Source organism: Bemisia tabaci, chromosome 8, assembly GCF_918797505.1.
Source record: "Bemisia tabaci chromosome 8, PGI_BMITA_v3".
NCBI lineage: Eukaryota > Metazoa > Arthropoda > Insecta > Hemiptera > Aleyrodidae > Bemisia > Bemisia tabaci.
In genome coordinates this window covers 44640172-44666254 of record NC_092800.1, presented here as the reverse complement: position 1 = coordinate 44666254, position 26083 = coordinate 44640172, and the positions used below count along the sequence as shown (strand labels likewise).

Genomic DNA, 26083 nt, shown 5'->3' with positions numbered 1-26083 from the left:
TTAAAACTGATTTTTTTTTCTCTGTGCGAAGAAAATTCTGCAAAAACTTCAAGGATCGAATCATGTGAATTTGTTCTCCTTTGAAAAAATAACATAGAGACACAGATTTTCAGACACCGAAAACGAGATATGTGATTGCCGACTTACACTGTCGATTTGTGGAGGTTCGACTGTTTCCATAGATTTAAATTGTCGCTTCTCAGACGTAAGGGTTTATCTCTATTTCCACTTGAGCCCAGAAAGGTATGGAGTCATGTAGACAACAGAACTCACTTTAAAATGAAGATACAAATTTACTATCGTGCTAAGGAAAAGCGCCGTGTAAGCCATTAGACGTCGCCAGCTTTCCTTCAATAAAATACACATTTACTGGAATAATTGTAAATATTTTTCTTCGAATTTTTTCGGCTTTATTACTTGAACTTCAACCTAGAATATCTACAAATTTCAAGGAAAAATATGCATAACTTTCGCCAAAGATACATTATTTATCCGAGGAAATTCGGCAACTTTCGAATGTTCATACGGCGTTCTACCTAAGCACGACGGTTAACGTCATTGAAGCGACGAAATGAAGCGTGAGGGTTGGCTGGTCTCAGGAAAGAGGGACCGCAGGCATGGGGGAACAACTTGTTGAATGAGGCGAGCGCGGAAAATGGATCGATACGGACTATATTAACACCACGCCTTACGCTAAAATGTTGATAAGGAGCTCTCAGCCTTGACAGTGCGTCGTTTTTCAAACGACTACACTCGACTGCGATTCAATGCTTTGAAATTCCCGCTTGTAAATCGCACTTTCATAAGAAACTGCTGTCCGATTATTCATTGATAGATAAAGCTATAGACAATAAGAAAATTGAGAGATCCTATTAATGAAAGCGCCTTTACGTCAGAGAGGCGACGATTTGAGCACTTGGCCCAGCTTACAAAGACGTTGCGTCGATTCCCGCTCCTACAACAGGATACGTTTAATAGACTGTCGACTTCTTGCGCAATTGCAGAACACAAAATGCAGGGGGCAACGAACTTTCGATGCAGCTCAGCTGACCCATCCACGGAACCAAATTCATAGTCATTCCCGTGCAGCTTCTCTACACTGCCGTGCTAAGGAAGAGCGCCGCATAAACATTCGAGAGTTGCCAAATTTCTTTCGACAAAATGTTTATTTTTGAGGGAAGCTGTTAAAATTTGTCCTTACGATTCTCAGAAACTTTAGGTGAAATTGCGAACAAAATTATCTGAAAAATTGGAAGAAAAATATTCACAAATTTTCCCGAAAATTCGTTTTTTCTCAAAGGAAATTTGGCAACAGCTGAAAGCTCATACGGCGTTTTTCCTTGGCACGGCAGTGCATGAGAAGGACCCATGTGGCTTACGTCAATCAAGGGAGGTTTCAACTGGAAACCTCCCGCCCGCAGTGGCATGACGTGATTTTCGATAAATCCATTATCAATACTTTTTCCATTTAAACTAATAAAAACGATCGATTCTCGGGGTGTTCTCTGCGAGCACCCTCGAACACCCTAACAATAGATTCTTTACATCGGAAGAAATGGAGTAACAGTCGATAGATCGAAAATCACGCCACCGGTTTAAAGGGTTCTTCAATGTAGCTTTATGTAAAGGACAACTTATAGGTATATGAAACATGAGTAGAATTCAACGGTGAATTTTGGTAACAGATCCTTGCATGGGCTTATAATGCTGCGCTATCCCCCCCCCCCCCCCAAAAAAAAAAAACACACAAAATAAAAGCGGCAAAATATTGCGAGTTTTGCAAAAAAGTTGAAGGTAGTCCGCATTTATCTTAAACTTTGTCGAAAGCGCACAGTTTTAGTACACTCAACACCATTGGAGGATCCAGCAAATTGACTAAGTGCTCTAAGAACTCTATATCACAACTATAAAGTGCATGAGGACCACACGGAAAAAATTTAATTGCTGATGTGACAATTTTGTTCTTAAAAGAAGTGACTGCAATGTTTCAATGTAGATTTTACAACAAAAAAAATGCTACTTTAACAACAACAAAATGCTACTTTAACAACAAAAAATGCTACTTGAACAACAAAAAATGATACTTTAACCACAAAAAAATGTTTCCTTAACCACCCCCGTGGTTAAATTAGCTTCTCACTGCTGTACAATGTACATTTGAAACATTGCAGTCATTTTTTTAACAACTGAATTGTTAAACCAGCAATCCATTTTTTCTCGTGCAATTTTTTTCTCGTGCAATTTTTGGACGAGATGATTGGTATTGGTTGCGCTTGCACTTGCGTCTTTATTATAGAGGCAAGAGTCAAAGTTAGTTCGATTAGTTCAAAAAACGAAGCTTAGAGGAGCGGCTGGTCTGAAAATGGGGCTAAGCGAGCTGGCGCCTTCAAGCACACACATAGGCAACACAATGACCAACAAAATCGGTACCTACATCTAATGAAATTTCCTATACCACGACAATTCAAACGAGCCTATCATTGTAATTTCAGCAGAAAATGACTCGAATTGGCTGAATTTGCTGATTGTGCCATTGTTTCAACAGGGTAGGCAAAAGTTAGGTCGGTAGGTTCAAAAAACGATCTAAGGATCTAGGGAGGCTGATCTAAGGATTAGGTTCGGCGAGCTAGCGCCTTCAAGTTCACTAGATGAAACTCGCTGACCAACAAAATCCATACGACTGATGACATCGTTGACACTGATGACATCGTTGACACTAATGACATCGTTGACACTGATGACATCGTTGACACTGATGACATCGTTGACACTGATGACATCGTTGACACTAATGACATCGTTGACACTGATGACATCGTTGACACTATGACAATCTAAAGGAGCCTGTCAAAATAACTTCAGATCAAAATAATTCGAAGTAGCTGAAGTTGCTGATTGAGCCATTATTTCAGCGGCCTGGTCAAAATTTAGTTCGGTTGGTTCAACTTGGGAGCTTTGATCAGAGAATAGGGTTCAGCGAGCTGCCACCTGGAATTACACACGTAGGCAACACGCTGAGCACAGAAATCGGCACAGCTGATTACTTTCCAACCTCAATCGCAACTCCAAAGTGCATGGACAACTAATTTTCAGAGAGGATGACTTGCGTCCTTATCCTAGGCACATGGGTCGGGGTTAGTTCGATTAGTTGAAAAACGTAGGGTCGGCGTAATTATTGGGTTAGGCGAGCTGACGCCTGGAAGCACACACAAATGCAACACGCCGAGCAAGGAAATCGGCACAGCTGATTCCGACATTCCGAACTCAACCGCAATTCCCAAGTGCATGGAAAGCTAATTTTTAGAGAGGGTGACTTTCGTCCTCATCCTAGGCACATAGGTTGGTTCGATTAGTTGAAAAACGTAGGGTCGGTGGGCGAGCTGGCGCCTTGAAGCACACACAAATGCAACACGCCGAGCACAGAAATCGGCACAGCTGATTCCGACATTCCGAACTCAACCACAATTCCTATATGTATGGAACATTAATTTTCAGAAAGGACGACTTTGCGCCCTTCTTCTAGGCACACGGGTCCAAGTTAGTTGGATTAGTTGAACAAACGAAGGGTTGGTATAAAAATGGGGTTAGGGGAGCTGGCGCCTGGAAGCACACACAAATGCAACACGCTGAGCACAGAAATCGGCACAGCTGATTCCGACATTCCGAACTCAACCACAATTCCTAAGTGCATGGAAAACTAATTTTCAGACAGGATGTTTTGCGTCCTTCGAGGTTATTTTGATTAGTTGAAAAAACGCAGGGTTGACGTGAAAATGGGGTTAGGGGAGCTGGCGCCTAGAAGCACACACATATGCAACACGCTGAGCAAATGATCGGGTACTCACAGTGTTCGGCGGATGAGCTCGTGTTCTTCGCTGACGGGCGCGACGCAGAGGTTGAGGACGACGGAGAAGGAGACGACACATGACGGGAGGAGATGAATTCTCATGCTGGTCCGGCTCCCAGGGACATTTTCCACGGAGCCACGGAGGGCCGAGACGGACGACGACGGCGGACGCGGGGCACGGGTGGACGGTACCGATTCCTGAGATATCGATCCCGCGACTGAGAGCGGCAAGTAGGCCGCGCTCCACCTCGCTTCGCCGGGCAACAACCGCGCGCCCGCCCCTCTGCGCCTGCGAGACCCGAGCCGGCAACCCGCCGCGCGTCGGCGCCTCCCGACCAGAAGGCAACAACCCGGCACCGGCGCCTCCAAGCCCTCCCGACGCAACACGCTACACCACATCACGCAAATTCCCGACTGCGACGAAACACAATTTCTTGCTCATCCGTTAGGGGGCCTAATTGCAAAGGAGAACTGATGACACGAATGGAAGGCGTTACCCCTCCCCCCCCCCCCAAAAAAAAAATGATAAAATAACCGCGCCGAATAAAGCAAAAGTAAACCGTTTAAACTGTGACATACACTGGAAAAAAAACACATTGGATCTAGATTCCAGACTCTTGAAAACATTGACAAGAAAAAGGACTCTTGATTCAATCAGATTTAAGCTTAAATCAAAAGGAAATTCGCTCAAATTAAGAGGCTTGGTTCTTGATTTAAGCTTAAATCTTATTGAATCAAGAGTATTTTTTCTTGTCGATGTTTTTAAGAGTCGGGACTCTGGATCCGATGTGGTTTTTTTTTTCCAGTGTACTTATCTTACTTATCTCATTTATCCCTTCCACTTCAAGGCATAATTTTCCTGACTCCGTCGCAAATGGGCAACATTTTGCAATAAGGACTACTATTTCTGAATCACTCATAAAAGCATAAAAGCACAAAAGCATGGGGAAACTAATACTACCGTACTGAGCAAAATCGTCATACAAGCCTTTAGATGTTGCTTTATTCTCTCTGCTGAGATACGCGTTTTCAGGAAAATCTGAGGATATTTTTCCTCTAATTTTTCGGAGGATTTTATTCGCAGTCAGATCTGAATTATCTGAAAATTTCAAGAGAAAACATTCACAACTCTCCCTAAAAATGAATATTTTCTGAGAGGAAATTTCACAACTCTCAAATATTCATACAGCGATTTCCTTGGCACGGCAGGATAGCAGCACATACGTTGTTTCTAAAATGAGCTGAAAACAGGAGTTCCCTATCTCAAAATGTTGCCCAAATATGACAGGAAATTAGCAACGTCGCAAACCGAAATGCATGCTTCTCTGTTTTCAACATCGGTTTTCTCGTTCGAATCTCCCGCCGCGAATCAGCGTTGCAATAAGGGTTGATCAACCTGCCGTCCGCGTCAAAATCCCACCCTCAGCGCGGAATCCCCCCTCCCCTCTCCCGCTCGGATGAGCCGGGAGTTGACGCCCTTGTGACCCAATTTCCGGGTGGTGCAGCGTAAGGGGTTCCCGGAAGAGCGTAACATCGCCGAGTCCTGTAAACCCGGTTGTCGCGTTACGGAAAAGAGACGTAAGTGTATTTCTGTATGAGCCATGGTTAGCATATGTTCTTGTGTGTCTCGAGGCTCATCTCAGAATGCACTTAAGACTCTTTTCCGTAACAAGGCAGCCGGGTTCTTACAGTGCGCGCGCCCCCTCCGTTTTAGTGCGGGGTTTTCCCCCGTAGAGAGCGCCACTTCTCGGGCTTTCCGTTTGGTCATCAAAAATGTAAGATGGGATGACGGATATCATGACTTTTAAATCGGAGATACTTCACGTAAAATATTTCAAAAAGTATGTATAAAATTTATTTTTGTATTGCAGGATCATTTTTTTTATTTATTTATTTTTTTTTATGTTCTTTACTCATTTTTCAAATGAAGAAAAACATGGGAAGTCGGATATTAAATTGTCGTTTCCCGGACGAAGGAACGTAACTCTGTTCCAACGTTGCGAAATTGACTGAAAAAATTCAATTATTTACAAAAATTTACAAGTGCAATTTTCTTCCAAAATGTGTCTGATTTTTGCATTAGGTCAGAGGAAGAATCAGAAGAATTTTCAGTTAGGAATGCTCAAGATACTCATAGTAAAGATGCAGTTTGTGAGGAGCAATTTGGCAACATTGAAATATAGTTACGTTCTTTCGTGAGGGAAACGAAGAAATGGTTAAATAACTGAAATTGGCCTGACTACAAATCCTGTTACCTAATTTTCTTCAGTATTTCATTTCTTAGACAAAAAACTGAACAACAAGAAACCTCAGATTTATTGGCCGAGTTCTCCTTGATTACGATAAAAAGAAAGCGAAAATACTCTCAAACTTTTACGTTAAAATTTTGCTTCATTTCCGGTGAAAAGAAATAGAATACGAGCGAAAATTAATTCGGAGGGAGGGATCAATAAATATTGAAGTAAGGTGGATTTGCAGCTCTCACCATTAATAGAAAATGTGACAGAAAAATGCTTAAATACCAATGGTATCTTATGAATTTGATTTTCCTGATCGAAATATTAAAGACGGTAAGCTACTCAAAATCTCTCTAAAAATAAAACAGCATTGTGGTTGACCTAAGAAATGACATTTTAGTTCCCTACGCCTTAGATGAGTAATATTCACTAATGAGAGTCGGCTATAGTGTCTGAGTTTATCTTAGGATGTATGAAAAAATTTTCAAGGAAAGGAAAATAAATTAGCACATTTTCTTTTGTCTATTTTCATCAATTTATACCCCAGGACACAGAATTTTGAAAATTCGTATCAATCTGAATGATTGTACTCTTTAACAAGCATGAAAAAACTCCCAGCAAGCCCCCGAGAAGATTGCCAATGAGACCTTCCCACACTCGACAGACTGCATGGAGGAAGCCACAGTTATGATTGCAAAAGCAATGTTCAGTATGTATTTAGGTGTCAGTGCCCATGGAAGAAAAAATCCAGTTACTTAATCAAGGAGCTGAATCATTCATAAAGTTTAGAAGGGTTCAATTTTTTTCTGCAGAACCGTTATTATGGATAAAGTACTCAAAAGGTCAACATCAGTAATTGATCATGCTACCCATCACCATGAAATATTAAGTTATACCAAGCAGAAAACATGTAGATTTGGAATTCACAAGAAAGAAACTGACAATGGGCCGCTAGACAAGATATGAATCAAAGAACTAAGCAACATGATTTTTCTTCAGAATTTCCCAAGGAAAACGAATCACACAACGGAAAGTTTGAAAATCAACTCCTACACAAGATATAGCTGTTTACAATTATTAACGTCAGTTAATTGGCAGAAATACCATTTGATCTGTGTTAAAAAATATGTACTTGTTAATATCTCGTTCAGGAGTTAGTTGCCAAACTTCCTTTTGTGTGAATCATTTTCCACAAGAGATTTTGAAGAAGATATATATGGCATTTTCCTCAAGTTTAGATCTTGTATAGCGCCTATTTATCTAACTATTCTACCAAAACGTTTTTGTCAGAAGGGCTAAAAAAGATAGAGAAGTTGAGGGTCACTTTAAAGAAATCACTTTGTCGGCTGTAATGAACCACACAGCAAGGTAAGAATTAAGCCACTTAAGACTTGTTTCCTCATCAAAATTTTTCACGGAACACGTAGAAAATACTTGTTGAAAATTTCAAAAATTAACTGAGAGGTAAGAAATTTAAGTTTGCAGTTTCGATCGTAAAAACTGATTTTAATCTTCAGGCTCGTGAAAAATCGCTATCAATGTAGGTTAAATTACATAGTCATTGAAAACAATCTACACATCAAGCAGATAGCTAAATTTTGGTTTCATACACATTTTTCTCCTTTTCTGATACATGTCATCTCTAACCTTGTTGAAAACAAAACAAATGTCAGTATACAGGAAAATTCTTCCATCATAATAAAAACCAAAATTAGTTAAGAATTTGATTTCACTACAGTAGACTCTAGTTTTTTAAGAACAAGAGGTGTGAATTGACGTGAAAAGAGAAACATTATTTTCTTAATTAGGAGTTGGATTTGGAATTTTTTTATGCATTTACTGTGTTCTACGTAAATATCAATGAAGGAACAAATTTTGTGGTGCCTAAATTGCTCTAACTATTATTGTAGTTCACAGCAAACGCTGCCAGCCATGATTGATAAATAAGATACGCGTCGCTGGTTTTTTTTTTTAAAAAAACAACATTTTTAATAACAAAACTTGGAGCAGAAAAAAAAATATTTTACATAATGTACAGTAACACAGAGAAAAAAATAATAAGAGCAGAAGATATTTCTACAAAAGTGCCTCTCCCACATTTTTCAATTTGAACCTCCTGTAATGGAAGAAAAAAAAAGAGACAATTAATTCTCTGCCTTCGAAGAAACTATGATGCAGAAATTCTGTTTTAAACTTCACATTTCAGCGGAGGTCTAAGGAATTTTCACCAGAATATAAACTTTTCTCCAGAGCGTACAGAAATTTGTGTTGTGGCTTCAAAATTGTCATTTATTAAACTATATTTTAGATTAAGGAGCAGATTCTACTGGCTAAATAAAAATGAAAATAACTACAAATTGCTTAGTTCACAGTGATGAGAAAAATTCCTTGGACCAGCCCTGTTTTATCCAAAGTCAGAAATTCATTTTAATGGAGGGAACGCGGCATATTGAAATGCATCGGCACTCTCATTTACAGCCTGTGAATTTGCATTTTGAATCTAATTTTCAATTATTTTCCTTTCATAATTTATCAGCTCATAGTTTTTTAATCCGTTTCTTATCTTTAGTTTCACATTCTTTTGCAATTTGATGGTTTTGTGGCGGAGTGCAGTGGGCTTTAAGAACCATGAAAATGGTTGAAAATGACCAACAGTTTAGGAAGACAGAAACATTTAGGATAAGAAAACGATCCCATCACCAAAAATCATTTTGGAAAATCACTCACCTCAGGATGTTCATTGTAGCACCCTGCTAACCTCCTTCGCGGTAAAGAATTGAGGTACAGCTTATTGCAGCTAAGTATCGTTTCATTATACTCAACTTTCTTCACTTGAGCACTTAGCGGACGGTAGCAACTTTGGTGTAAAGTGTTTACTACAATCAACAATAAATTTGTGTGTGGAATCCTTTTGACAATGAATGGTCTGGAAAAATATAAAAATGCAATTTTAAAGAGTTGATAGGGGCTCTTGAGAGGGTTCAGAATGAGTCAAAAAACACTAGGAACAAGTGATGTGAAAAAACAAAGAAAAAAAAACACAGGAAAAACTTGACAGAAATAAAACACAGGGTTTATTTCTTTGAGGATTAAAATGTAACACTGTACGGATTCCGTGTAAAAAAAGCTTGTGTAATATTTATTTGGCTTAATATTGCCATTGATAAGTGGCTTTATTGTGTTGTGAAAATAAAAATGAACTATCCCAAGTACATCTGTGCTCAATTAGACATCATAATGCATGTGGGAGAGGATTTCGGAAGAAAAAATTATTAAATTATAACAATCATTTTAAAACCTTTTACAGACTTTGGCCCTCCTATGTTGCAGTTAATATATTGCGGTTTGGTTTCACTGGAAAAACAAGCAGTGAACCTCAACACAATGTGTTGATGAGGTGCATCATTGACTCGTACAGATCAACCTCAGTAGTTTATGTAGTATGTATAATACATAGGTAAGCAGTACATGGAGGGAATTCATGATCCAACACTGCGAGGTCAACCATGTACCTAAACTACTGTAGACTAGTAGAAAGTCGATTCCCTGATGCGAATATTCAATTCTACTCAGAGTAAAAATACTTATGTATCAATAAGCTGAACCATAACATGTGTGAACAACGATTAGAAGCTCGCAGCAACATCAATCAACAAGAAAACGGTAAAAATTAGATGGGGTTTTAGCCCCTTTGCTGCCCTCCCCTTGTGCCTCAGAAACTATTCCTATATTCATCTTAAAATTTTTCTTAGACCTTTGGGTCATTATCAGCTTCCATTTAAACCCAGGTTTGATGGCCAAACCGGCTACCCAAAAAGCAGGCCATCTTTTGGAGGATTCTATGAGAAAGTGCAATAATTGGCTCTCAGGAAATTATCACAAGTCTAAAGTTGGCAGTATAAGTGTTAAAACAGGATTTACTACTGTTGATTTAGCTATTATAGCCTTAAAAACCTTTTAAATTTCCTTTATTTTCCAGGATCTCCATAGAATTTATAATTCTTCTGGATAAATTGCGCAAATGTTTAACTCAGAATAAATCCACTGGTAGTGGCTGATGCAGTGACTGGCTTACGATTTTTGACTTACCTTGAGCAATTAACTATTGATGATGATTGATAGCCTTCAGCACTTAAGTGTTGGAGGAGATACAGGTCAGCTTTCCAGTCGCAGGGCTCAGATTTGACCTCAATTTCTGGTGCCTTTTCTTCAGGTTCAGAGTCGACCGTATCTACCCACTGCTCCACCCATTCCTCATCACTGAAACCGTACTCCTCTGTAATATAAAACCAATACTTACAAATTATTTAGTATTTATGCTTAGGCTTAAACGCCAAAAACTTTAAAATACAAATGTTTCATTGTCCGCAAAGATCTTCTGCACATCAAAAGTGCAGATTTTTTAACATCTGAAGTAATTTAACTTTGTTCAATGTTAAATATCTAAACTTCCAAAATCCACAAGAAAAATTGAAGGCAATAAGGCCTTTTTTAAAGTTTAATATTTAAAAGTTACAAAACCATGCTATACCACAGAGAAATTTTTAAACTGATAACTTCACACAAGGGTAACCACAAATGTTGTGAGCGGATTTTTACAATAAAAATGTTTTAATTTTTTCCAATGTTGTGCCAATTTATGATAGAAAATAAATGTTGTACCAAGAAACTCTGGCGAAGTTGCATCTCGGTATGATTGAGGAAATATTCAGACATTTGAATAGAAAGCACAAGAAGAAGATACAAACAGGAAAATAAAAAAATATTCCGAGACAACTTCTTCATAAACAAGTGTCTGCCATTAATACGTTTCAATCAAAGAAATATCAAAAACCCACGAATCTGGTCATCTTTCATCATGATTTATCTCTCTTCAAAAGTTTCAAAAGCTCGTTAAGTCTTGCCAGGATACTTTTGCAATTAATAATTTAATTCGTGTAAGTATGCAAAGTTACATGCACTACTGAGCACTGAACCAAAGTTCAATGCTGCTGAATTAATTTGGATGTAAACTTTCATGCAAAGCAAAAAAATCGTTGATGGTATAAGGTATGCAGCTTCTTCAGGATCAGTGCTTTCGCACTAGCAATCAGTTGCATTGAGCCCACAGAAATGCCAAAATTAAAAATTTAAAAAGGAAAATATACCTTCTTCATAGACAGATGCAAGACTTAATCTGTTGCTTTGCAGAAGAATCCAAATGAAATGACTAAAGAACCATTTTAGGATATGATGAAGTAAGTTGAGCGGCTGGAAAATATAAATTAAGACTAATCAAACACAAAAATAAGTATAATATATGTACATGATTTATACAATTTAATGCCGGATTTTTTAATATTTTTTGGGTATAAATGACACTCGGAGTCTCCTTGATAAAAATATGAAATAAAAGCCTTATTTAAAGGAAATTAAGAGTGAAAAAAGTTCTCATTTTCAAAAATGTACTGAAAAAATGTGAATTACTGTGCGATGAAGTGCTATGGACGCCAACGAAAAGTAGATATGTATTAACTTTTAGCAAATAAGCAGATTGGACTTCCCTCCATGGCTGCGTTGTTTAATAAATAATTTGCAAACTCACAAACTTCCTTGATTTTCCTGCACACTCTCAAAAGAATTGGAGCATATCCATATTATTTTCCATTTTAAGATGTTAACTGTTGATGGTCAAGCATTTTTTATCCATACTATAGAATTAGAAAATTTTTTAGAGGATCCTTGATTAAAATGACCAGTAGAACAGTGTCAAAGGCCAAAAAAAAAAACAATAACACTTTCTACAGATCAGATGTTAAATTTTCTGTTGATCTCTCACTTGAGATCAGCAGAAAAGTTGACAGTTTTTTGGCATTTTGACATTGTTATACTTGTCACTTTCATCAGAGAAGAAAGAGGTTGAAAATGAAAGTAATGATAAATTGGGATTTTGACACGTGTACCTACGACACTATGAGGTAGGTGTAATAACTCTCCAATCTGCTCACATCTAAATAGAGCAAACATCATAATAGTCAAAAAAATTACAACCCCTTCACCCCTAATGATGATAGAGGAGTTATGACTGAGAGTTTATCCTTTTGTAATTGGTGCCCATTGACAATTATTGGCCAAAACCATTTTCCATTTCCGAAAAAATACTGCCAGCCTACGCTTCGGCCTAGTGCTTATCAGAGTTGAGGAACAATTGAACAGTGTAAAAATGATCAGTGAATATCTTTAATCAGAACATGAAAATATGCTTTACAAAAATTGAAGAAGAGAGATTAATTGGAAATATTACCTAATCACTATTGAAAACAAACCGATTGAATTTTGATTTACCGTTAGAAGAGATGAAGCATCGCTGTTTTCACCATTCAGTTCTTCAAAGCAAAGAGACTGGTAGTCGAACATAGGAATTCGACGGAAAATGTTCTTCGACACCATTGCTTCCATAATGGCACCCTCCAGCTCACCAAAGAACCTCCCAGTGTCATTTCGATTTTCTGACACTACCACATAGCCGTTGCCATCAATTATGTAACAATCAAGTTCGATTGTCGTACAAGAATAATCAAAGTCCCGACTCTGTAACAGAATGGAGCAATTAATGAAAGCCAAAGCGAACATGAGAATCAAAAAAATCAATCATCATATTAATGAGGCCATGAAAATCCTCTCCAAAAAATATTGCTCGCCAAAAAAAAAAAAACAGACTTCAGAGTATGAAAGTAAATATTTCAGGAGTGCCAAATTTCTCCAGTTAGGTGAGAAAATCTGATTTTAAATTTTTTCTAAAGTTCTGACAGTGCGGAATTTTAGGAAACAGAGAGGCTTAATATTGGGAAAAACATCTTGCTCATGGACTCACTGCAGCACAAGACAGAGTTCTGAGTTAAATAGAAAAAAAGTTGAAAGGTCGTTTACTTACATTTGACTTAGACGTGATATCAATGAAGCGGTTGTATAGAGCCTCATGAGAAAATTGAAACCCAACGACAGAGCCAGGAGCTTCATGACCACCATCTCGAGGAAAAATAGCGTGGCTAGCTGTGACGGTGATATTTTCTCTTTCACCTAAAAAATTCAGTGGTCAAAGTCAAACTGGGAATAACAAGAGTGAGAGATATATCAATGGTGAAACTCCCAAATCATGTATCTCAATTTGCAATGTTGCAGACTTCCTGTTATGCATACTTTATTTCTTAAATGGTAAGTTATTAGACATCAATTCTTCAAAACTTCCGTGAATTTTCCTCTCTATGTGAAAAAAATTTTGTGAAAACTTGAAAGAATGATTGAGGAAAATCAAATGAGAACGGAGATTTTTAAAGAACGCAAACAGGATACTTGGTTTGGTAGTTCCTCCGTCGATACCTCAGAAAAGAGCTGCAAAAAGGATCGGCTTTGGATTTAAGACAGCATCTTAGGACGTCAATGATTACTTTTAAGTTCTAAGTGAACAATCTTGGAGAGAGAGGCACTTATTGAACTTAAGATCAAGGGTGATTTCACTATGAGAGAAATAGTTGGTTGCCAGAGGTTATAAACGACATACTTAGGGCAAAACGGTTGAAAACCAAGTTGATAAATCGATAGGAATGATTCCCTGAACTTATCCATGCTAAAAAAAATGATATTATTATTAAATTTAATAATAGGGGACTTGAAAGGCCAAAATGTATGGTTGGTGACACGTTGTCAACCCCGATTTTGAAGCATAGGAGCAACATGCAGGTCCTCTTCTGTAGAATCTTTCTTCAGTTCTGGCAAAACACATGAGAACCTGAATCAAGACTTTCACACAACACCATCCAGATGACGTGGAACAAAATGAAGACACTTCGATACTTAGTGACGTGTGAACAAAGATCAATGAGTCCATACAGCACAATGTGTAGGGAGTGGATTAAGTGGAATTCTTGAGCAGTCTAAGCACTGAAAAGCGGCCATTTAGAACTTGGCACGTCTACACCAGTGCTCACCTTCCAGAGTGCATGCATATTTCAACAAAAAATTTAACATCACCATAAATCAAAATATACTGCATAGCACATGTAGACAGACTAAGGATTAATGCATATCGATGGTGTAAGTCAGCAATCACATACTTAACTTGTTTGCGGTGTCTAAAAATCTCCGCCTCTGTGTTATTACTTTAAAGGAGAACAAATTGACATGATTCCTTGTAGTTTTTGCAGAAGTTTCTTCACCTAGCGCAACATAATTACGGCAGTTTTAAGGAATTGCCGTTGAGTAGTTTTCCGTTTTAAAAATAAAGTGTGAAAGGAAGTCTGCAACGTCGAAAACCGAGTTATGTGATTGGCGACTTACACCGCCGATATTCACTCCCTCTGTTGGGTGCTCGTATAATCATTACCTATTTTCTGATAGCAAAGATTCAGTCGAAGATTAAATCTGTCTATTAATCAGTTGTTTCGGGGCAAGAATGGTGAGTTATGATTTTCCTGACTGCCTCACCTGATTCAAAAGGTACGTGGAAAACAAATGCCTCAGGATTGATGTGATGTTGTAAAACAGCACTGCGATACCACACTTCCTCAAGTGCTGCATTATTTAAATCACCGAAATTGCTGAAAAGAAGGGAAGAAATCACGTACGGTCAATGTAAGAAACTTACAATTAGATAATTTATACATTTGATAAAGTATGCAGTCCATGAAGTCGCCTCGCCATGTGATAGAAAATGTTTACAACAAAAGTTTGGAGGAAATCCACAGACAGCAGCACTTGCACGGCTGGATTTGCGCGCCAATTTAATAGCGGGAAATTCAATTTCGTAGCGGGAAATTCAATTTGACGCTCCGTCCACACTTGAGCCGACAGGGCCTATGGGAGAATTTCATGAGCCGCGCTGCGGACCGCATGGCGCACGACCCGCCTTTCATTATTACACTTCATCTAGCGTTGAGAGTTCACTAATTACTTCACACGACCGGTGTGTAATTTAAAAGTCAAAAAAAAAATAAATAAATAAAAAATTACACGATACACGACTCTCTTCGCCAGGGAGCTCTCCCTGCAAAAATTCGGTCACTACCCGCCTGCCGGGACAGCCGCGGCGTGCTGCCAGCGCGGAACGCGCACCGACTCCTACAAACCTAAGGGGATACCTCACGCATTGCGCAATGCTTGAAGTATCCCCTTAGGTTTGTAGGCGTCAGTGCGCGTCTCGAGCTGGCAGCACGCCACCGGCCGCCGCGCGCCGCGCCTTGCCGCAGCGTGCCATGAACTAGTCCACAGTTTCTAAGTCAGGGCGTTATAATGTAGGCAATTTGAAGTAAAATTCGAAATTAGCGAATCCGAAAAACATCAAGTGCTTTTTGCCTTCATTTTAGAGAGGTTTCACTTCAAAATTTGACAATTTGTCAGGATTTAAAAAATGAATCTGGCTATTTTTTGAGGATCCGGTTTTTGTTAAAATAATGCGGAAAAAAAACTTATAATTTATCTTGCGATGAAGTTAAACAAATTGTGTCTTGAAGGTGGAAACTCAAATTGTCCATCACATGAGTGAAAAAAACACACGAACATATTGATTTTCAGCTTTCGATGCTGAACACTTTTACGCACTACCAAGAAACATTCGATCAAAGTTTCAAGCCATAATTTGTATTACGCTACCGTGTTAAAGATTTGAAAATAATTGCCTCCACTCTACGGATGATAACAGCGCACACACAATTTAACAGCGCGTTTTCCTCCAAAGCCCCGCTCTTCGTCCTCAGTCTTTAAATAACTGTCAAAAGAGACGAATCGCGAAAGTAAAAACCCCCATAGACCTCGATAAACTATCTACAGCCTTTCCAAATTTGAAAGTTCAAAACTGGAAGCAATATTAATGTGATTTGGACCGCGTTTAGCAGGAAGTAACGCAACCACACCAACTGATGCCAAATTTAACAGGGCACTTTAATTTTTTACAGAAAAATGTTTGTGCGGATCCCTTTGAAAAGTTTAAAGAATTTGTTTCATACCATGCGAAAAATTCACTGAAATTTGGACAAAAATTTGCACGACCGCGATCGTGTAAAAAAATAAACTGCCCGGTGTAATTTGGCAATAGCTAGTGTGCTTTGGTTCCTTTCTGCTTAAGGTGATTCGATGGACGCCGTATTTTGTGTCAGAACGGCAGGCGATATACCGCATCAATTGGTTCCATTTTTCCAGCTACTCGTCATTTTTCTCCAATTTTGAGATCGCAATTCTGTTGTCAGGAGACTAAAGCACTCTCTTACCAATTTTACCGAAGAAATTCAACGAAATATAGGCGTGGTTTTTTTTAGAGAGAAAACATAGCATTCAGTATGACGGTAACAGTCAATTTTCATACGTTAGTGCGCCTTCAATTACATTTGATACGGTGCAATACTTTCGTGGTGGAATAGTTGCATTGACGCCTACAAACCTAACAGGGATACTTCACGCATTGCGCAGTGCGTTGAAGGCGCACTAACGTATGAAAATTGACTGTCACCGTTCACCACTGTTTAGAGTCCCGTTGATCCTACAGCATTGAGCTCCTGTTCAATCGATTTTACTAAAGCACTCACTTACCATTTTAACAGAGAAATTGAACGTAATAAAGGCGTGTTTTTTTTAGAGAGAAAATGTCGCATTCGAGTGCAGTTTCGATATCAGTATCGAATGCGATATTTTTCCTCTGAAAAAACCACGCCTTTATTAAGTTGAATTTGTTTGTCAAAACTGGTAAGTAAATTCTTCAGTTTCCTGACAACAGAACTGAGATCTCAAAATTGGAGAAAATTGACGAGTAGCTAAAAAAATGGAACAAATTGATGCGATATATCGCATGCCGTTCTGAAACAAAATATGGTGTCCATCGAATCACCTTAACGCGGTCCACTTGCTCCCTCGGTTTCGACCGATTCGTAATAATGTGTTTTATCATGGGGGCGCTCTCTCTTCAGTTTTGAAATTAGGGAAAACTTTTCCCCCGAAAGGCAGGGCCTCCCTCTTCCGCGCTAAGCTTTGGAAGGGTTAATTGCAGTTATGCCTGGCTGGTGGTGAGTGGTCCGTATTGCGTTCCGTTCGGTGGCGGATGGTTCCCTACCGTTCCTTATTTGCTGGCGGCACAGCGTAATTATTGAGATTAACCAGACCCGACCACGCCACGATGAATTGCGACCAGTAGGAACGTCTTTACGTTGCCACCGTCACCTCATCTCCTTCCATAGATGCAAAATTTCCTGAGATTTTATCGAATGAAGTCCTTTTGAATTTTATTTAATCTGGGAAATCAATTGCTCAATTCTCAAGTCATGAGCCATCATTAGGCGAATTTGTGGGTTGACTTCTGGAAGTAACTTTTACAATGTAGGGAAGATAGCAGTACCGCGGAATCTCTAAAATGGTCCGCGTTTAGTAGAAAGGAGCCAAACCACATCAGCTACCACCAAATTTCACTGGGCAATCTGATTTCTTAAAAGAAAACGTTCGTGCGGATTCCTTTGAAAATTTTAAGGAATTTGTTCTGTACTATAAAGAAAATTCACTGAAATTTGCACCAAATTCTGCACAGCTGTTATCATGTAAAAAATTAAATGCGCGACCTTGACTCTAGGAGTCACTTAATCTCCAATCAATTTCTTTATTTTATCTCTTACTTCGCTACTTCTTTGTTCTCCTTTTTATATTTCTTTCTACTATTCAATTGTATCTATATACACTGCATCTGTCGCAGTTCACTTTTCATTGTCTTTTATCATTTAATAATAAAGGTCGTTTAAAAAAAAAAAAAAAAAAAAAAAAAAAAAAATTAAATGACCCAATCAAATTTAGCAATAGCTCATGTGGCTTGGTTCCTTTCTGCTTAACGCGGTCCAAATATCGATGGCCTAAGTATGCGGAACTACGTGTCTCCGTTAGCGACGATGCAGACTTTTTGTCATACTTTGTGGAGTATTTGGAAAGTCAGCCTCAGTGGTGTAGTGGTCAAGGCAGTTCGCTACGAACACTGAGGTCCCTGGTTCATTCCCCGGAGGTGACTGGTAATCAGTCATCGTGACTGTGGATGACTATGCAACTCCAATACCCTGACCCTTCGAGGTAATAGGTTGCGGGAGGGACATAGTCACCTAATAAGTAATCCGTCTGCCCTGTTCGGCTGAGTTGTGAAAAAATCGGTGATCATTCGTAGTGTACGCGACTGCCAGCACTACGTATTATCAGTGGAGATTGCAACAACACAGTCCATCTCGGTGGAGGCATGGCCGTGCTCCAAAAATCCGTGCTCTGCAGCGTCTACCACAGTCTCTGATGAAACCTACACCGTTGGCTGGCAGACCGTCGCCGAGCCTTGCGGGAATATAGAGGATACACAATGTGTCAATTGTACGAAGTTAAGGAGCACGGTCCAACTTCGGGGTGCACGACGGCAGGGTCCTGCCAGATGCCTTGGCCCTTTTCCGAGCATCAATGCACATCATTTTTACAGCCGCACAATTTTAAGCGTTTTGAAGTGAAATTCTGTGCCAGAGTCTATATAGCGCCCAAAAAAACCCGATTGATATGAATGCGGAGCGGAATCTATTCTCTTTATGGAGTGACTTGCACTATTAAGGAGCGGATTCTACTCTTTTCGCGGAGTCTCGCACGCTTTTTTGGTACTAATTTCACTTCGCATTCATATCTTTCCGAGTTTCTGGGCGCTGCATAGACTCTGGCACCGAATTTCACTTTGATTTTTCACAGTATAATTTATCGTTCCTAGAGCATGGATGCCCCCTTGAAACCTTTTAAAATCCCCAAGTGTGTATGCAGTTGTAAATTACTTTAATGTATAAGATTAATATCATAGTGAGTCATAATATCGTATTGAGTAAATATGGTCGCCAGCAACAGAACTCAAATAAAACTTAAATAAAGTGTATCAGTTCTTGTAACTTTTTTAATAATAATTACACCACACATGTGGGCTAAAAGAACTACAACACACCCCTTATGATACCGACAGGAAAAAAAGTTCTGTAAAATGTTATAAAATTTTTCTACACGGGAAAAAAAGAATTGCTGATTCAACAATTCATTGCTAAAAACAGTGAGTGCAATGTTTCAACGCAGATTTTACAACAAAAAAATGCTACTTTAACCACATTGTAAACTAATTTAACCACATTGTAAACTAAGTTAACCACGGGGGTGGTTAAAGTAGCATTTTTTTGTTGTAAAATCTGCGTTGAAACATTGCACTCACTGTTTTTAGCAATAAATTGTTGAATCAGCAATTCTTTTTTTCCGTGTAGCAAATAAAGAAAAAAAATCGAGAGATCTCTCGATTTTACGGAACAGTGGAAGGATGCGTGGCAACGGGGGTGCATACATCCCCACATGCGACATTTTGGTCAAAGTCCTCTGCTCGGATGTTAATTATGTTTACAGCCCGGGTTTAACTCGGCAAACCACCTCAACTGCGGCAGTAATTGCTGTTGCCGGCCTCACCGCCATAAACCAGTCATGATTAGGTCGCCCACATGCCCTGACTTAAACCACCCACGCTTTGGAGAACATCCTCTCATGCTTACCATATGTATTTTCAGCCCCACGTTTAAAATTTCCCTGACTCCTGGACGCTTCGAAAATTTCAGCGGGATAAACATAATGTAAAACTTTTACGCCTTTCACTTTCAATGGCATCAGTTATAAACTGTAGTTCCTAATTGCAAAATGTAGTTCGAGTGATCTTAATGCTCGTGAATTCTGAAGAGCCGATTCAATTACTGTAAGTCAGGTCTTGAACTCTTCATAGAAACTGAGGAAACAAAAAAGTCAACTTACTCATTTTCAATTTCATCTGGAATGTGTTGCCAACGAGTTAAACCACTTTGAGTGGCAAGGAACCGAACTGATGCATTGTAACGCTCGACCAGCTCCATTCTAAAAAAGATTCGGAGAATTATTTTAGTCATTTTATAGATGAGAATCAATAAAAAGAATAAACATTCAAATTCGAAAATGACACTAAAGTTAAGGGTTATCCGTTCGGAGATAAATTGAACGGTTTCGCTCGAAAACATGTCATCCCGTCTTTTCCGAACTATTTTTTCGACCCTCGACTTTATGATCACCTCGTCTCGTATTATGAGCAATTTTGATCCTCCAACGTGTCTTTTACATTGGTATCACAAACTAAAAATAATAGAAATCGAATCATGATCGGCAAAAATGACTCTTAGAAAGCATTTGTATCTGAACCATACGGCTTACTTGGAACGATGTTCAAAGTAGAAAAAAATGAACATCGCAGTCTTTCAAAATATGCATTGATGTTTTATTTTTTCCCAACGGAACAGCAACCAATATTTGTCTTAAAAATTTTTGTTGCATTTTTTATGTGAAATAATTCGCAGAAAAATTGAGGTATTAGTGATTGATTAGTTCTCCTCATTAGAAAGGAAAAAAGCAGCAACTTGCAACTTCCCACTCTGGGATACGATTTTTTCTACTATAAACATCGAGGTAAATTGTTTCATATCATGAAGAAAAGTAGACGGAAATGAATGATGACGAACACTCACTCTTGTCTTGATTTTGCTGCCCATTTTGAAGTTTTGTACGTTCCTTCAGTTATTTTAGCGTCAAATACAAGAAGGTGCATCAGTTCTTTATCACCTAAATTGTAAAATTAAAGTACAGTTATTAAGGGACGAACATTACTAGCACACCTGTTAAAATTACGAGTGCATTTCTCAATTCAAGGGATACTTTTCAATTATATCATTTAGGATTTGGGTAATAGGCTACTGGACATAATTCAGCCATCCAGAAATTTTTTTAGTTCCATCAAAATCTTACAAAAATAAGGTGAATGCTTTGACTGTTATTACACTTTAACTAAAATGAATGTTTGAAAATATTATTTAATAGCTTACATTTGTAGCAGCCGATTTAAACACTTGATCTAGCTAACTAAAGTCTAAGTGAGGCTACTTCTATATATTTAAAATATGAGGCACTGAAACAACTGAACATAAAGAAGAATAATTTTGTCTCCGGCCATACTCACAGTAATATTCCTCATCCTCGATTGTGCGCCTATTGCATTTCGCTGTAAAAGAACAAATTAGAAAATAAAATGCTTTAAGTACTTGGTCTGTTTAGTGACAAAGATTTGAGCATAGGGGTAATGGATGACTACATATTTCTTTGAATCATTACTGAAACTTTAAATTCCATGGGAAGTAAGAAAATCACACTGTAGATTCAAATATATCCAGCTAGCATGTATTTGTTAAAATTGAATAAGTTAATGGCATTCTCATCCTTCCTTTGTATGAATAATAAGTTAATTCTATGAAGAGTCAATTCCTGGATCAGTGCTTTCTTACAATCCAGTAACAAGTTGCAGAGACCGTAGTGAAGATCTCAAGCAATGAGTCAATGTACAAAGTGTGGCCTACATTCAGTTTTGCAGGCGTTTCTTGTCCATAATGTTTCCGAAGGCGCGGCACGGCACGGCGCTGTCTTCGATGCTCTCTCGTGGCGTTATGTTTTAATTTCAAATCCTTTTCAAAATTTTGGACTAATCCTGATTGCGTAACGTGAAGAATTGTTGAAATTTTTTTAAGAAAGACCTAAGCATGTACTCACTGTCACTCCATAAACAGCTTCTCACCTCTGAAAAGCACCATGGCTTACACTGGGTAAAGGGAAGAGCCACGTAGCTGAACAAAAGCAACGATTTAACGACGATATATCGTCACCTCCAAGTATCAAAGCGCCATGAGACGTTTAAAAATTTCCGCCGCCATTTTATTTTTTCACAGTGAAATTGTTGATTGAATCTGTTTGAAATTTTCACCGAATTTTTTAGGCAGCACAAGGAAAATTCGGTGAAATTTTCGGACAACTTTGTTGAACTATTTCTCTGTAAAAAAAATAAAATGACGGCGGAATTTTTTAAACGTTGCATGGCGCTTGTGATTCTTTGGACAGAAGATGACGATGTTGCACCTACACCAAATTATTTTGTCCAGGTAAGCAGAATTTTTGGTCATAGGAACTGAACTTTGATTCAGGTAACCAAAGTTTTTGTTAATCGTACTGAGATTCGTAAAGATTTTAGTTAAGCGGGCCAAAGTTCGAACCGCATGATCGACTACTTCGGTTGACCACTCCGAGAAGCATGGTTTTCCATTTGAGCCAAATTTCGATACTTGCAGCCTGATTTTTTTATCTCTGCCAATCTTTCTGTAAAGAAATAAAATGGTGGCGGAAATTTTTCAACGTCGCATGGCGCTTGTAACACTTGTAACGATATATAGGAACATTCGCGTGAAAATTTTCCATTGGACGTAGAAAATTAGCAGTGGCGTAGGAAGGGGGGGGCCAGGGGGGCCTGGCCCCCCCCAAAATTGGAAATAGTATCATCTGGCCCCCCCCAGAAATTCTGGATGGTGCAAAAACACCATCTTTAATCGTTAAAAGTGAGAAAACAAATGGAATAACCTGTTGAATGCAACAATTTCAAAGTATTTTAACCTTAAAATGCATAAAACTGGGTGAATTTTATGCAGAAATTGAAGGAAGATTAACGCCACAAGTGCCTCGAGATGCGCTCAAACAGAGTTAAAATTTCAAAAATTTTCCGGGGGAGGCCCCCCGGACCCCCCGCTGACCTGGGGGTATTCCATACCCCCCAGACCCCCCGGTGGTGGGGGGCCAGGCCCCCCCCAGCAAAATGACCTAGCTACGCCTATGAAAATTAGACGTATACTTACACTGAAAAATGTGAAGTTGATATAACATTCTGGATGTAAAAACAGCGTGCGAGAACTCACAAAATCAAAATTAGCGAACATTGTATTACAATACGTGAAAGGTAGTGGCACTGAATACATTGGTATTTGGAGTGTAGCCGAGTGCTATAAATAATGTAAAATTTTCTTTAAAAAACTTACATTTTATTAACAGCTGTCGGAGTTTGTTGATAAAATGTAGGTTTTTTAAAGAAAATTTTACATTATTTATATATAGCACTCGGCTACACTCCAAATACCAACTCATGAAATGCTGAATTACCCTCAACATCAGTTACTTTTACACATTGGCATCGCTAAAGTGGACGTATTTCTACCAAACAGACCTATGTGGAGGTGAGAAATATGGGGTGTGCTCGTCGAGGCTGCATAAGAAGCAATGTAAAATTGGGCGTGATTCCTTTTGAAGAATTGGAAAAGCGGGATTTTACATTCTATCAAAGAGACCTATGTGCCAACTGATGCGGAACTCATGAGCCGCGGGCATGGCAAGAGGGCGTTGTGGACAGGGCTCATGAGTTAAAGCGCCCCGACGACGATCTCTCCTCGCGCTCGCGATCGATCATTGCCGCTGACGTCACTGGCGCTTTATTATTCTCATTCACTCTTACCGCCAGAGAACTAACGAGCACACCCCATATTTCTCACTTGCACATGGGTCTGTTTGGTAGAAATACGTCCAAGTAACTGTTATAGCAGTTAATTCAGCGTTTTGTGAGTTCTTGCACACTTTTCTTTACATCCGGAATGTTAAATCAACTTCACTTTTTTTTTCTGTGTATACTTACTAGGATGAGTACGGTTTTGCCTCTCGGAGCTGTCAGTGGAGTCGGGTTCCTCTTCAGACTCCTCCTCCTCCTCCTGTTCGTCGGCCGGGTACTGCCTGTTCCACCGCCAGCCCGGCGCCTGGATCATCTTCAAAAAGTGCAGGAGCTTCGCCTCCCGGCTCTCGAACCAAGGACCCGAGGACCGGTGGTAATCGCAGTACACCCTGCCACAAACCAATCATCACAATGAGCCCATCATAAGCCCTGGATAGACGATCAAATTCCGAACCAATTCCGATCAAAGTAGACATGCTGATGACTGATGGTCACCATCTACCATCAAATTTTGACGGGCAGCACTATTTTGTTCGAAGTAAGATCAGAATGGAGTGCCACCATTCATCATTTCCTGAAAAAGGAAACATTTCTGCCAAGTTTTCATTTTAAAATTAAGCAAATTAATGAGTTTAAGACTGATGACTCCCGACACTGTGATGGTAATTGGTTCGGGACTTTGCTCGTCTATCGAGACCTATACAAATACAATAACGTAAACTGACGTGCTGAGGAAAAACGCCGTAAGAGCATTTGAATGTTGCCAAATTTCCTTTCAGAGAATATTTATTTTCGAAGAAAGTCATGAATATTTTTTCTTGAAATTATCCGACTTTTCAGATCACATTTTGAACGCAATCCTCTAAAAAATTGGAAGAGAAATATTCGTTTATCGTTTAAGATCGCCGGGTTTTTAATCCATTAAGTTTTATACGTATCAAATAATTAATTTCAAGTTTATTAACGACTAAAAATTTGCTCTCCCCGCATTTTAACTCCTCTCAAATACATGTCGTGAAGCTCAAGGTACACGCTCCTTAACGTCATTAGTGCGCTAAATTATTTGGTGGACGCCTGAAACGCTATCCTCCTGAGGTCTTAACGTGCCTCAATGATGAGGAGTTTAGAGAAAATCTTCTTATACACATAAAAGTGGGTTTCATTGCGAAGGGGGGGGGGGGTGGCGGAAAATTCACCGAGTAAATGGTGAGCTCCTCAATTATTTATGGAAATGTTTTCCAGAAGTGCTTAAAGGGTTACGGACCATTTAAACGAAGCAGCACTACGGCAAAACCTAGCATTAAGGAAACTCGGGAGATGAAAACCACCCAGAAATCAATCCACTTTAAAACTTGGCGGAAACTGTATGGAGCTGCGGAATTAACATTGCGTAGGCATTGTCTAATTACCAACTTATATTTTAGGCCCAGGACGCCTAAAATACACGCTTGTAATTTCATCCTCCTAATTTGCTCTGTTCTAGAGGGATAGAAAACTAAATGTATAAACCGCAGTGATGGAGTACTGCGTGACAATTGGTAAGTAAAGATGGTTTTAACACTGGCCTTCCTCTTCACCAAATTAGCCGCAAATATAGAAGTCTGCTGGTGAAATACATTTTTCTAATGAGGATTAAAATCTTGCTTACACTCTTATTACACACAATTTTTATCACTAACCAAGTGTCACTCATTCATGCATCCGATTCTCACTTCCACCCGGTCTTAGGAATAAAATAACACAACTCGACTTGAAACTTTTAGCGATCCTGCGAAAGATAACTTCCATGCGCAGGTATTAAAATAAGCGAAAAACCAAAGCTCTCCAATAATGTATGCATTCCGGTAACCAATAGACAGCAAAAATGTCGATTTTCTTATTTTATGAAAAGAATAAGGGTCCCACAATATACTTGCATTGGTCCCGGATTCAAATTAGATTTTGAATTTTCTACCTGTCTATTAGCTGTCACAAAAATAAAATGCAACCAGATGATTTTTTCTTGTGTCATGCACAAGCTAAAAAAATGTAGTGCTTGAATTGATCTTTTTAAAACGTATACTTTTTCTCCGCAGATGAGCAGATTTCAATGATAAAATTAGCATCTCTCCCACACATGAAGCCGGTATCTAGGTTCGGGCATGGATCTTAGTATAATCGCAAAATCATAGGAGATGGATGGAAAATTGAGAGATTCGTAGCATATCTGAGTAGAAAAAAACCTTCGTACCATTTTGGATGGATGTTCCAGTTCCCTTGGAAATAGTATTGCAACGGTATACCTGCAATAAAAACGTTAAAATAAGTTAAGTACTCTGACTGAAAATGGGGGAGAAATAGAAATAAGAAGAAGGAAATATGAGGGTTGCACACACTTCTATCCCGCCTTCAATTGTTAAGGTAGGCCAGAAAACTTATATCCGAACGTCAAGGATATCCTAATACTCAGTTTTCCAAGTGATATCATTTTAAATATGAAATTCGCAAAATTTAAGACACTTGCAAATTTTCTATTGGTGAAAATGTAATTTTCATTCCCGTTTGTGACACTGTGAAGGCCTAAAATACGGGAACCAATCAGAAATGGATTCGCATTGTCTTTCCTCTCAGTATAAA

General features: G+C 38.9%; 2 protein-coding genes across 7 annotated transcripts in view; both read right to left on the bottom strand.

Annotated features, from left to right (window-relative positions):
* Window positions 1–8952, bottom strand: part of stj (voltage-dependent calcium channel subunit straightjacket) — a 57421-nt gene extending 48469 nt beyond the window's left edge. For 2 of the 6 annotated variants that reach the window (XM_019056622.2, XM_019056624.2), the window contains exon 1: window positions 3846–4097. In XM_019056622.2, coding sequence (XP_018912167.2) covers window positions 3846–3949 — 104 coding nt within the window. In that variant the 5' untranslated portion in view covers window positions 3950–4097. Of the gene's footprint in view, window positions 1–3845; window positions 4098–8811 lie in introns of those variants that run through there. The other 4 variants (XM_019056628.2, XM_019056626.2, XM_019056623.2 and 1 more) reach the window with 4 other exon arrangements.
* Window positions 8776–26083, bottom strand: part of Ca-Ma2d (Ca[2+] channel Muscle-specific alpha2/delta subunit) — a 47698-nt gene continuing 30390 nt past the window's right edge. The window contains 11 exon segments of the mRNA XM_019056629.2: window positions 8776–9010; window positions 10174–10360; window positions 11232–11334; window positions 12409–12654; window positions 12998–13143; window positions 14548–14660; window positions 19885–19983; window positions 20625–20718; window positions 21113–21154; window positions 23654–23856; window positions 25698–25749. Of these exon segments, the coding sequence (XP_018912174.2) occupies window positions 8791–9010; window positions 10174–10360; window positions 11232–11334; window positions 12409–12654; window positions 12998–13143; window positions 14548–14660; window positions 19885–19983; window positions 20625–20718; window positions 21113–21154; window positions 23654–23856; window positions 25698–25749 (1505 nt within the window). The 3' untranslated portion in view covers window positions 8776–8790.